The 14,467-nt window shown below is 33.3% G+C and overlaps 1 protein-coding gene across 1 annotated transcript in view; it reads right to left on the bottom strand.

The window, feature by feature from the left end:
• Positions 1-14,467, bottom strand: part of LOC130896925 (potassium channel subfamily T member 2) — a 179,460-nt gene that overhangs the window by 19,693 nt on the left and 145,300 nt on the right. The window contains exons 14-19 of the mRNA XM_057805320.1: positions 13,940-14,089; positions 13,591-13,886; positions 8,439-8,531; positions 5,820-6,045; positions 4,665-4,730; positions 1,075-1,425 (exon numbers count right to left, since the gene is read on the bottom strand). Of these exons, the coding sequence (XP_057661303.1) occupies positions 1,075-1,425; positions 4,665-4,730; positions 5,820-6,045; positions 8,439-8,531; positions 13,591-13,886; positions 13,940-14,089 (1,182 nt within the window). The remainder of the gene's footprint in view (positions 1-1,074; positions 1,426-4,664; positions 4,731-5,819; positions 6,046-8,438; positions 8,532-13,590; positions 13,887-13,939; positions 14,090-14,467) is intronic.

Here is a 14,467-nt window from a genome sequence, read left to right as displayed (position 1 = left end):
TAATAGAAAAGATGAAAATCAAATTTAATTATGTTTTTTTCATTTTAAATGTACCAGAAACATACCAAAACAGAACCTAAAACCTAAAACAAGCATCTGAGAAGTCCTGAGACCATTTTAGTATTTAGTCGTACAATTTTTGAGGTAACTCTTTTAATTCAATAATCATTAACTTCTTTAAAATTTTTATCAGCAGCCATTTTTAAGATTCTATCCACGTCTACTGATAGTAAATCACGTCTATGGTTATTAATGACATGTGCAAAGTATATCGCACCAACAATGTTTGAGCTTAAGCCTACAAATTAAGCCCTTCCCGGATAATCTCTAGATGCCCTCTAAACTAGAACAAGTCCGAGAAATCCCAGAAGAATGGTAGCACTAGTTTTAACTGAAGAAGGATCAATTATAATATTAAAAAATGAGGAACTCTATCAATCCTCACTCTTTAATCATATTCAAACAAATACTGCGTTTAGTAAAGTTTTTTTTGACAATAAATCTATTATAATAACTTCTTCAGAAACTTTTTTTCATTTCCTTCAGAAACTATTTAAAAAATTATTCACAAAGTGAATTTATTATGACAGATACCTATGAAATTAACGTTTCTAGCTTTTTCATATGTTTAAATGGTTGCGAAAACCTTGGTAATAAGGTTTAAAACCTAATGATAGGGCGAGACCTATTGTACCTCGTGTCTATTTCTTCTTATGATCCAATGAAACAAATAACAAAATGATTTAGCCCTTTAGTAAGATGAAACGTGCATGTATCGAAATCTGATGGCGTCTTTATATTTTCCTTTGTTGTTGACTAAAAGAATTCTTTTCTCAAGAGAGCAAATATGACAAGTAAAACGCGTTATTGGTTCTTGCAACAAATCTAATTCAGTTCTCGATGTTCTGAATAATTTCAAACAAAAATTTATTTGAATTCCTATTATTATAGTGCATCCCGTTTTGTTCCATTTACCGTTCGAACTGTTAAATTATATTTAGACAAAAAAAAATGATCTTTTTGTCAAATATTTTTTTCAGTTTATCAAAATAGAAAATATGAATATTAACTTACCAATCTATGGATCCCAACATCCAATATACTAACGGAAAATACGACACAGCATCTAAGAACGCTACATCCGGTCTGCGTTCCAACAAAAGAATTATCGGATTGAGCGACGTTTTGGATCGAAAGTGCGCCCTCAATGGTATTATGAAGTTATAAATACCGTTCGAAGCGTAATCCGCTGCCAAAATGATAGTTTTGTTCTGCCATTGATAATCTCTTGCGTTTCGATAACTGCAATGCTCGCAAACTTGGGCTAGTTGAAGGCAACAGAGCGGCTTCTTTTCTTTTAAGAGATAACACAACGTCGGGCTCACTCCGATGTAAGGGGAGACCGGCGGGAAGCCTTTTACGATGCTAAAGAAATATTAAGAACTTAGTGGTAATAAGCAAAAATAATCCTCCAAACTACGAGTAACGGGGAAATTTTGACAGTGAAAATCATTATGAATCAAGTGAAACAAATACGATTTTCGTTTTTATAATCCCGATTTTCCGTTCAAACTTCTATATATGATTAAAAATTATTGTGATTTCGTATTGATCGACTACGAATTGAAATTCGTAACTGATACTTCGTATTTGGAAATGAGTACGACGCTAGAGAGCGTCTACTGTACGTGTTTAATCTTACGACGCGTATTGTTCTGAAGAGATTCAACGAGATCGAAACCGGTCAGCGAATTATATATGTAATTGATTATTTGTCGCAACATTCGGTTGGAAAGTTTACCATTTACATACAGCCACATCTATTTGAACTAAGATATATTTTACAATTTTTAGATTTACTAATAATTCATTGTAGTATATACCACATGCATTCAATTTATATTGTTGAGCATTTATTTCCAAATAATTACAGTAGATTATTATTAAATATAGATATAAGGGTGGTTATACACACTTTTTAGATACATTTACGAGGTACGAGTACATACAGACCATCAATAATAGTAAACATGAGTAAACAAAAACTTTATACATTCTATTCTTTTTTACCGCAGGAAAAACATATTTACAAGTATTGAGTAATAATATACTCTTTATTTTGGATGCTTTCTTTTAACGTGAAAAGATATAACAACATAAAACAGGGTTGCCAATTCCGGACGAAAGAAATCCGGGACACTGAATTAATGAATGAAATTTTATAAATTCAAAAAATAACACAAAGAATTGTACAAAAGTTTCCTCATTCTTCATCCTTCAAGCCTTTATCTTGTTTAGATTTGAACAAAAATCAGTGCAACTCTAAATTTAAAGTTATGAGAAGTTTGGCCGTTATCAAATCTACGCTGCAGCGAAGGATTTTTAGCACATCCGTATTCGCTTCTTTTGCACAAGTGAAAATCTGACCCCATTTATCCTGAGCTGTCAAAGTTGAATGCTTACTAATTTCCAAAAAAATTTTACAATAGAATGATTATCGAATAGGTAATCTACGGAGATTTTTTTCTCAACGCAGTGGTAGCTTCTAAAAGGCCTTGAAAGATGACGTCCTCTGTCATGGATAGACAAGATATTTTCTTTGTCTTTGGCTTATCGTCAAAATACTCGCAAATGTTGTCATAAAAAAATTTGGAGATTGTAAACTGCACTTCGAAAAACGTCTTCATCTGTTTGATTCTTCCCATCCTAAGATGGGAACCAAAAAATTGTTTTTCATAACAATAATTTCTTCTTTCAAACGTTTCATAGTTATAAAAAGGTCAGTAGCGCTTATTTCAGTTTTGGTTTTTCAATGGTGGCGCATTATTATGAAAAAATACAGTGATCAAATGTTTTTGGTCCAAATCTTCTAAGCCCAGTAGTTGTTTTAACGCAAAAGTGAGAAAATACAATAAGGGAAGGCTTTAACCCTTTTTCAGAGCTCTCATTTCCAATATTTCTAATAATTAGGACAATTTTTACCTATCGAGTAGTTTTCAAATGGGTAAAGAACCAACTTTTTATAATATCGAGTTCTCAAATATGTTATTTTATATTTTCAAAATCTCCATATTACAAAACAACGTCTGGCAACATCGCTTAAATTTGATTTCACAACGACATTATTCCGTTTTAGCCACTCAGATATTTACGCACACGACATAGTAGCAGTTAGCCACTGTACTTGGATCTTATGATTTCGGGTTCTTTCTTGGAAATGAAATCATAGTGAAAGTCAATAAAATATAATCGTGTATAAAGTTATAGTTTAAGAGAGGTTTGCGATAGCTTTAGACAGAAAAGAATATCAAGAGACTAATAAAAATAAGAACGTCAAGGGTATATTCAAGGCAAATCATATAAAAAGAACATGGATTTTAAACTATCATTTTTCTGCATTTTGAAGTTAAACGACTATATTTAAAAATCCACACGGTATACCCGAATTACATAAAAAAATAAATTTACGAGCTAGCAGTCCCAACTAGCATTGAATTAGATTTAATCAGAGATGATTCAGAATAAAAAAATCTGTGGGTTGTGAACATTATTTGAAAATGGGAAAAGGTTGAGAGTCATTAAACTATACGAAAAGCACTGACAAGTTTGGTTTTGAAAGCCTCATGATAAAAAAAATCAACATTAGATATTTTTTTCTTTTTGTAAACTTAATAAGCGATTTTTATTCCAATCTGTTATATTCATAAATTCAAAGGTTTTATAGGTTTGTTTTTCAAATGTGGAACATAAAGATGATTTACACCTGCTTAAGCCAAATATCACGAATAGCACAATTCAAACATCATCTCTATGTGTAGTTTCCAGTGATATAGTTTCGACTCGAGCGCCATGTCAAATTGATGCAGCGTCAAGCTTAAAAAGCTGCCATACTCTCGACGCGAGAGACTATGACGCATTTTTCACTGTTAACAATCAGTAATTATTAACAAAAATCTTAATTTATTATAGGAAGTTTCCATGAAATATAAAACAAGAAAAATATCAACAATTTTATTTATTGAATAATTTTTTCCTCATTTTTACTTAGCAATTCTCATAATAATTGACTCACGAAATGAAAAATGACGTCAATTGACGTCTTATAATGTTTATTGATATCGTTTGATGTCGATTCATGTCATTTATTGAATGGGATCGTCTTTAGGTTAATTTCGCTATTTTTTCCAAATAACGCCCAAAATTTATTTCGATTCTACACATCTACAGCTAAAAAAGAATTAATTGCAAAAAACTCGAACTCGCTTCATGCTTCCTGTAAGGAGACATCGCTGACGGACAACACGCTAGAAATAGCGCATTTTCTTAGCAAAAAATGCGCAAAAACTCAGTTATTCAATACTAATGAATGTATTACTTTCTTGATCTAAATAACCGATTTAAAAAGCTAAAAAATTGTTAGTTTTTTCTCTGCATTAATTTAAAATGTCGTTCTAATCAATATTATACCACTTAATTTGAGTTATAGTCGAGCGCAACCTACAGAAACTTTGTTTACCCCACGGCGGCCATTCATAAATGGTCATCAGCTTATACCTCTGACTAACCTAGAATACAAAATGAAGTATTTGATGACGAGAATGTCAGTAAATGATACCCTTGACGTTCGTATCTACAGAAAAAGACAGACAGATAATAAAACTTACCGAATACATTCGTCATGCCATGCGAGTCGACTTGAATCTTCAGAATCATCTAGAGTAAGACTGGACCTGGGGAGTGCAAGGTTCAGGACAGAGTGATCAAAGAAACAGAGCCATTTGTGCAATTTCACCGTGCGATTTGTAATCCAAGCCTTTGTGGCAATTTTGTATATTTAAAAATATATATTTATATATACAACGAAGAAAGTTTCACCATTCGACTGGTTTATCAGAATTATTTGTATTCTTTCGTTTGAAGCGTCCACTACACTACGAAGCTTGATTGATTGACTTCCGAAGAAGTTCCGAAGTGAGTTTTTGTTTCTCGGAGAGTTGGAAGAGTGTGTGAATACGCGCTTCGAACTTGTAGTGTAGTGGAGCCATCACGTTTCTTTAGAGAGTCAGAAAGACACATTAAGGTGTTATTTTTTTGGAAAATCTATATTCATTTTCAAGTACCACGACACCATAATAGAGTATGACAAGTGACGTTTTGTTGGAATGTGACACAATATAAATATGACTCTTCTTGTCACTGATGAAATTCAAGAGAATATTAGAACAGAGTGGAAATAAATGGAAAAATTTATTTGTAAATTTATGATAGTGGAAACGAATATACGATTTAGTTTCTCTCACAAAAGCTTAGATTAATTAGGAAAAGGATGCGTTCAGGTGATTTTTAACATGAAAAGCACACATAACTACTTAGAGGATCATAGAAAAACGAGATACATAATAAGATAGGTTAGGTATTATTGCACTAAGCTAAAAGTCTGAAACTTCCATTGAAGTTTTTCTAAAGTCTCATCATGCAAAGTTTACATTTTAAAGACAATATAACATGTGTCAGCTAGATAATATGATTTTAAATTGTACTTAAACTTAAATTTAAAGAAAGGTTCAATTAAAGTGATCAAAAGATGATCGATTTTTTTCCAAATGGGAGTAAACATTGATTTTATGGAGAAATAGGATATAATTTGAATAAGCAGTATCTGTGTTGAAAGTATACTATTTATTTTGATACGTTAATCGGAGTTTTTCTAACTTAACAAATATATTCAGAAAATCTCATAATCTAGCTTTCACAATTATCAAATATTCACGCGTCACCATCAATTTTCACATATTTTTATTATTTCGGTTCCCACTTACGCTATTTTCTCACTCGGTGATCTCCAAGGCACATCGTCTTCGAGTTCGTCTTCGCTTTCGTCAGCTTCGTCAGTGGCGTCCTGAGCAATATTTAAAGTACTACTGGTGAACATATCAGGTACAGGGAGAATACTGGGTCTACGAGAATTTCGACGCTGGTTGATCATCTCGGGGCTTAGGAGGTTAGGATTCTCACCGCCGCTTCTAGGAATATCTAGATGGTTACCTAGATTCGGAAAAATTTGTTAGTTTTTCTTAGAAATACGATATTTCTATCAATAAACAAAGACGTATAATTTGAGAGATGGAATTATAAATAAGAGAGAATATTAGAGAATGTTTAAAGGAAGAGTCCTGAAATAAATATTGTAATTACTCAAATGTTGGAGAGACTAGAAACATGTAAGTAGCGCAAATTCATTAGAGAAGCTTCTGAAATATCAAATGAGGTGACGTGGTCCAGAAATGTCGGAGGAAATCCATAAAGCGGCACTGAAAGTATGCCACTGAAAGCAGACATAGTAAGAGCATTTCAAAAGTGCGGTACATCACATCAACTGTGCGCGAGATGGGTGCCGCGTTCTCTCACGATGGAACAAAAGCAGCGTCATGAGGATGTTTCCATCGAACGTTTGGCAATGCTTTACAAAAATAAATCATGAATGAAACGTGAAACAAAAGAACAATTAAAACAATGGACTGAAAAAGGAGAACCAGCTACAAAGAAGGCAAAGACTGTTGGCAAGATAATGGCGTCGTTTTTTTCGGGAATGCGCGATGGATAATTTTTATTGAATATGTTGAATAAAGAAAAACTATCTGCGGCGAGTATTATGCGAACTTATTGCAGTATTTGAGCGCAGAAATGGCCGCGTTTGTTTAAGAAGAAAGACAATGCATTAGCCCACACCTCCAATGGCCAAAATATGTGAATTGAAGTTTGAGTTGTTTCCTTATGCATCGTATCTACCAGATTTAGCCCCCTTAGATTATTTTCTGTTCCCAAAATTGAGAATATGGCTCGGTGGTAAAAAATTTTCCAATATTGAAGTGGTTATATCGACAGCTATGTTTTTTTCCAAAATATCTGTGATTTTTTTATTGGGCCAGGTGCTTCAGGGACCATCTTCCTATATAAAATAAAGTCGTTAAAACTTGGAATATTTTTTTAATCTTGCTGGCTATCATTCAGTATAATAAACCAAATTATAAGAAATCTTCTTGAGTGAAATGCGGATTTTGGAGATCTCGTTTGTTTGACCGTTTCAGAAGGTCTACTTTACCTCGACGGATCTCCAGTATAGTCAAACTTATAGTCGAAATACTGTCTAAATGAAAGATAAACTGGGATTTATGATCGAATAATATGAAAAGAAGTTTGATTATTGAAAACGTGCGAATCTTTCAAAATATTTCGAGACTTCAATCGCAATTTTCCTTAATGTACATTTATCTCAAACGGAAGTCGTTTCATACAACCGTGCAGTCACATAAATTGTAGAATTTTATTTCTAAGGATCAGATTTTTGATAAAAAAATATATATGCATCGTAAAAATCTGTTTTTTCGTGAAATACTTCGGAAGTATCCAAAAACTCTCGAGCACATAAGTACGGTTGTCATCCCACGTCCCACGGATTCCTATAAACCACCGTCAACCTAAATATATATCTTCTTTCATATACGAGGGTAAGACGAAATTTATGTTATGATAAAATGATACCATTCTCGATAGAAGAATACGTTTTTAAGATATTTGTATAATTAATAATGACTGTGATAATACGAATGTTATTCCCAGAAGGAATAATTCTTTGACTTGGAGATCATATTTAGAGTAGGATATTTTTGTCACTATAACCTTTCCATCGAACTTTTGGTCTCTTTTCATACGGTCCACGATTAGTCCTGAGGACTACTCTAGTCAATGGTCAAGATGGCGCTGAGAACGCCATTGAGAAGGCAGAATCATCATTCTTTTCGAAATTAGGTGACATTCCTGGTGAAATCACAAACTATTTTTCAGAAAGTTGAAGCGCGTTCACTTTATGCAATTCGAACTAAGGAGTTTCTTCAAGAAACTGATGTTAATGTGTTAGTGTGGCCACCAGATATATATTTCTCATTGAACATATGTGGAATAAGAAGGGGAGAATATTGTACAGCTTTCAACAATTAATTCACGTAGTTTGGAGACAGTTTGGAAACATATATAGAACATAAAATAGAGTAGTGTTTAGTGTTAATTAAATGAGCAGTGCACAAGGGTTTCAAGATGGACTAAGAGGACTATGAATATAGTCGTTGAACTGTTTGAATAACAGCAATTTTTCTATATTTGTATACCCCAAGTGTGCTAGGTCAGTATAGCTCGTTTGATCAAAAGGACGAGAAGAAGTTCCAATTTTTTTTGAAGACGGTGGACTTTGAGAGAGAAGTTTTAGAAGACTGGATACAATGTAATGAAGACGATCTACAAATTGGCCACTTCACAGAGCACTATCTGATATTTGGAAGCTTCAAACAGACAGATATGGAATTAATAAAATCATATTATTTGACAGAATTAACCTTATCGATATATTATCTAAATCCCCCCGTATCTGAAATTCGACTCACCTGTTATGGAGACGTCGAATGTAATAGATCCTGGTGAGGATTCCTTGAGGCATTGTCGGGAGTCACTCGTCACTGTATTGTCAGGAAACGTGGCTGTTCCGGAAAAAAGAAAAGAAAACGGATTTTCTTGTGATCGTTGCAATATCAATTCGAACAAATTAAACATAGAGCTACAATTTCAAATCTACGTATATTTAACAAATACGAGGGTTATCTGAAAAGTTTCCTATTAAAGAAAAGCAATTTTTTCATAATTTTTTTTATTCTTTAACATAGTTTGTTTTACGTCTTCAACGTTTTCAACATATGCGGCGTAATTCCACGAAAAAACGGTGCACATCGTTGGGGATGTCGTAAGATACCCCAGTTTCATCCCTCCTGACTATCCGAGAAGGTAAATTATCTCAGTCTCGTATCAAATGTTGCCCAATCGTTGTTTTATGTGGTGTTCAGTGAAAATTTTAGGTACCCAATGTAGAATTTTCGAAATTTCAATTTTTCAGTAACAATTTGATAGCAAGAGCAGTAATTGTGAACCTAAGCCTTTCATAGACACGCGTTCACATCATTCTTCATTGTGTACTTTATTCCGTTATTCATTGAACTGTTCTACCAATCTTTTATCATTGAATAACTCATAGCGTTTTGTCCATAAACCTTGAACATTTACTTTAACTTTCTTTGCGTTTAGAAAACCGATTTCACAAGCGGCGCAGTTTCAATTAACGCCGACATCATAAAGAAGGATTACAAAGAACACGTCGAATGCTCGACACTGTCACTGATAGAAATAGTCTATTTATACTTAGTTTGGTGGATATACCTCGCGTATATAACGTCACATTCGTATATTTATTGAACTATTTTATTTCGAGCTAGATTGTCATGTTTCCTTTGACCTAATTAGTGAATAATTTGCAACGGACGGATAAATATTAATATGGATGCCGATCATTCTTCTAAAATAATGAATTTCATTCTGGCACGTCATTGGTGTGAATAATAATAGGATTTGTTAATTGGAATTGTTATTCACTTACATACATTTGTTAATGGACAGATATATTTCTGGAATAATAAATTTAATGTGTTGGATCGCGAATACTGAGATTATTTCGAATATTATTTTGTGTAATACCGTTTATGTATTATTGCATTTGTTAAATTATTCACCCGTTGTTAAAATCTACTAAAATATTGCGAGAATCCACAGAATACTGATTGCTCGAAATAAAAATGTCGTACAATCACCTAGACACTTTAACGAAAAAACCATTTTCCACGAGAGCCTCATTCCAATAACAATAAAAATCTTTAACCCGAAGGCATCTCTCTTTTCTCTATAACCTTTACACATGAAACCAGAAAAATAATACGATCGTAGGGTTAAAATGAACTCTTCGGAAAAAGAACACTGGCCGGTTATGGGACAAAATTAGCATAAAACAACTTTAGAGCAACACCATGTTATAGTGGACAAACTGATGCTAACGGTATGACTTCTAGAATAATTCATCAAATTAATTGTGTGTTTGACATACCATTTTTTATGATGCTGGCGTATAAATCAGTCTAAATTCGATCGATTGTATGAGTTCTATTTGCTTTAAGATTCGTTATTTGTTATTTTAGACCTGATATTCGAGACAACTTCAAAAGGAAAAGTCTAACGCGGTTAAATCACACAATCTCGGTGATTACTTCACATCATCTCCAAGTGAGATAACGATACATTTATATCGCTTGCGGAATGAGCTGCGAGGACGTAGCACCGTTTGATTTCTAACAATCGAATTCGGACCTGAAGAAGCCGGTAAAAATGGACTTGGTTAGGACGTGGTTCGCAAGTAAATAATACCGATGTAGCCGCCAGTCCAAAATCCATACCAAACAGTGATATTTTCTTGATTCATTCATTCATTCATATTCTCAATTATGTATGGGAGCAGGCTCAAGTCATAAAGCAAATTGTCAATATGCATTTAGTTGTCGTACAGATCGCAGTTCTTTCGATAGCACGCAGAATCAGATAGAAGACATATTTTGATACGTCTTCTTAGACATTACATCCGCCTATAGTTAAATTAACGTAAAATAATGAATAAATGACAGATAGGCAATTTAACACTAGTATGATATTTCCAGTGGTGACATAGTTTTCTACTATTTTATTATTTGATACGAAAGCCGTGAACATGAGCTCCAAGGTTATGTCTTACTATTTTCAAGTGCGAAACATAAAAAGCTTCGATTTTATTGAAACAACAACATATCTATAATCCGTTTTCTAATAAGTTTCTACCGTGTAACAACGAGCAACATCGAAAGAAAGCCGTTTTTGTTAGCAAATGATTATATTCAATATATAAGGTAATTTCAAAATTATTTTATATAATCATAAGTTATAATTTATATACTAAAATCTTGTGTTATTATTTGCCCCTTTATTAAATTGATTGGTCGGTAGACAATAAGAAACCGAGGGGGATACAATAAGCAGGTTTGAAAAGCGAATAAAATATTTGAATCACATTGTACTATAGAAATCTATTTGTTTCACTAAATAATGTATTGAGCATGTAGCCATTAACTAGACTTTAATCTTTGATAGTATTAAGGACGTTGAAAATTGTATTAACAAAATTACTAGTCACAAGCTTTCAAGCTTCTTCTCCTTGCTAATATTATTTCCTTTTAAGATTACGACTTTCCCATAGAGTTTTGCTACGATTTTATGCACCTGGCAAGTATTTTCATGTCGTTAAGACTTTATTCTTTTTTATCTTAATTATTGATGTCAATTATTTTCTCGTTCGTGCTGTTTCATTTCGTTTTTTGTTTATTTTATCTAGTTGTTTGGTTTTATTTCGATTTATGAACACGAAATCAAATTATACCCCATTTTTTCAGCAACTTACGAAGGTGTTTCAAATATATACCGGAATTTTGCTATAAAAAATTTACAGAGTTGAAATTCTTTACAGTATCTCCAGATAATCTCCATCACACTCTAGTCACTTTTTCTACATTTCCGGAAGCTTTCCGATTCATATTTAAACTACCCTCGTATAAATTCTATTATTTTTAAAATTGGTTTCCAATCAAACAACTTAACATTTCTCGTTGATTCGTTTCTCAGGTTCCCGTTTGAGAATAAAATGAAGGGAATTTGATTTCAGCCCTCGGAATATTTGAATTATTCAAAATCAACCATTACTTCTAAAAGTAGCTGAGTAATTAAAGAAATTTTTGAAATTTGAAAGAAGCTCGGGATATTTATCGAACAAAAATTTTATTATCAATTTTTCCGTTGCGTTATTATTTGGGATTTTGTTGGAAATATTCAGTATATAATAATTCCATTCCACTACAAATGGTCTCAGTTAAAAGGAAATTTGATTATAAATAAAGAGGCTTTAGTCTAGCCAATCAAAGTTGAGTTGAAGATTTGATTTGGAGTACCCTCGCTGTGCATATTAATTAGTTGGGTCTACGAATCGAATCCGAATGAATTCTAATCGTTTCAATTTTATACTTACTTAATATCTAACCATTTTAACCATTTATTTGAACAAATGTTGTAACAAAAATTTGTTCATTGAAATCAAAACAAAGTTGTGGTAAAGAAAGAAAATTTGAGTCGATATAAGATATGGAGAAGTGATTTGTTTTTCAAAACTTTCCACACACGATTCCAACCGATTCGATTTGTATTATTTATTAATTAAATTCACAAGCAGGGAAGTACGACTCTTCCGAGACAACCTCTACGATACATGAAGAAATGTTTAGCGCAGACGGCTGATGCTTATGACTGATGGAATACGTGTGTTGTTTGTTTCAAAAGTTTCAGACCTAACAAACACACAAAACATTTTTTCTTCATTTTTATTTCCCAACATAGCCACCTCCAAATTATATCTGCTGAATAAGTTAGGTGATCAACCGATTCGAAAAACAATTCTTGATTTTTAGTCATTGAAATCATCGTTTGCGTTATCCTGATGGAAAAGCACTTCAATAACCTGAATATCTCAAGAAAAAAAAAACGATTTCCATCACTTTTCCGACCAAAGAAAACGATGAACACAATAGAAGATAAACGCAGATACAGTATTTATCCTACGACTACTAGTTGAGAAACGTACGTAATATTCTTATGCTTTATTGACCTCAGAAAAGCGTTTAACTGTATTAAACTGGAAAATGTTATTGAACGGTTATGGAGTGGGTGACAAAGAAATTAAAATCCTGTGCTATGCCAATGACGCCTTTTATGTGCCGAAATTGAAGGTGATCGTCGAAAATTATTGAATACCTGACAGTATGATACGCATGACAATATCCCAGGATGTCAAATAATACAACAAAGAATGAAACTCAAGTATCTTGACTTTATCAACTATGGAAACATATTAGACATGGTGAGAGAACGAGTAACCAGAGCAAATAAGATCGTGGAATGTCTTCAGAACGTAGTAATGCAGGAAAAAACACCTACGCAAGAACCAAACCTATATATCAGAAACAAGGCCAGAAACATCAGAAACGAAGCAAGTTTCTGAGTCCGCAGAAATGAGAATTCTCTGGCGGATCTCGGAAAAAAAGCTAGACTGAGAAATAAGCGAAAACATCACTTTGATGAATGGGATGAATCTCTAATTGTAACACGGAGAAAAGATGTGGAGTGACAACCTAGAGCCGGGACAAGTAAAGTTATCGAGGAAAGAATAAGCGATAGATTATGGAAAAAAGAAAAAGAAAACGTCTTTGTCTTCTTTGGAGCAGATAGGCCCGCTGCATTGACTGGTTTTTCGTTTAAGAAGTATAGAGGTGGATTTCTAATTTCTACTACATCGACGGACATTTGAGGTCGAAACAACCCTCGTAGTTATGATAAATGGTTTCCAAATATTTCATTTCATAATTTTCTTAACAAATGTACCTTGTATATTGAATATGGTTGATGAAGAATATTAGGCTATGATATTATTTCTCATAACTATATTCTAATACTCTAATCAATGATATGATAAATAAAATCGTAAAATGTTTTCGATTTCTAAATCATCTAATTATGACAAAAACCTTTTCAGGTGAATAAATACACGATGAATAATGAGAACAAGCATGCGCAAGCTACAACACTCACTGACACATGTGGGGACTTGCAGAATGAGTTGAGGAGGAGTGGTACCGTCTTTGGGTGCAGCCGGTGGTACTGTATTGGTCTTGTCCTCTTCTTTCGAAGGTAATGCGGTTGTTTCGCCGGATGTAGGTTGTTGATTGGCGACGCTGAAAGAAGAATTTTCTTCTTTGGTGATGCTCATGTAATAGCAAGTATCGTCTTTTTTCATAATATGTCGTGGTCCGGGATTGAGGAGGATTGTATCTTCGTAGAATTCAGGAAGTTGTGCTGGTCGAACTCCCACTAAAGCAACGCCATATCTGTAAAAATATATTCTAAGGAATTTGCACGTAAATTAATTGATTTAACTCACTTCCTATGCGAATGAAAACTAGCGTAAGTAAAACTTTTTCCTTCGTATTCTCCAAAGAATCGACTATCCTCCAATTTGATGTGATAGATTTCGTTGCCGGAACATCGTCCGTATAAACGATGCCATTCCTCTTGAGATTGTTGGCCTTCTCTATAACAAAAACATAATACAAAAAAAAAATGGTTATTTTATCATTTCTTAAGAACTGTGGAACCAAACCAGTAAGAATAATAAAATCAGCGTTAAAAATTTTTTAAATAAGTTTGGTATATAAAGACGGAGTAGGAAGCACAGGATAGAGAAATTTTGTGAAGAAATCAAGTTTAAATAATGAAATGAGTTGGAGAAAAAGCCGTAAAGTTCCATACGATCATAATTTCCTTTTATTGTTGCATAAAATTTCTATTGTTCCATTTACTGTTTATTTTTTTTTTTTTGGAATTCGGTGGGTGTCAGTCACTTCTGTGAATTTATTCGAACCAAACACAAAGAAGTCGATATCATTCTCTTTTAGTCTGTTGACCCGTC

The sequence above is a fragment of the Diorhabda carinulata genome, chromosome 8, assembly GCF_026250575.1.
Source record: "Diorhabda carinulata isolate Delta chromosome 8, icDioCari1.1, whole genome shotgun sequence".
Taxonomy (NCBI): Eukaryota; Metazoa; Arthropoda; class Insecta; order Coleoptera; family Chrysomelidae; genus Diorhabda; species Diorhabda carinulata.
This window is presented reverse-complemented; position numbering and strand designations above follow the sequence as displayed.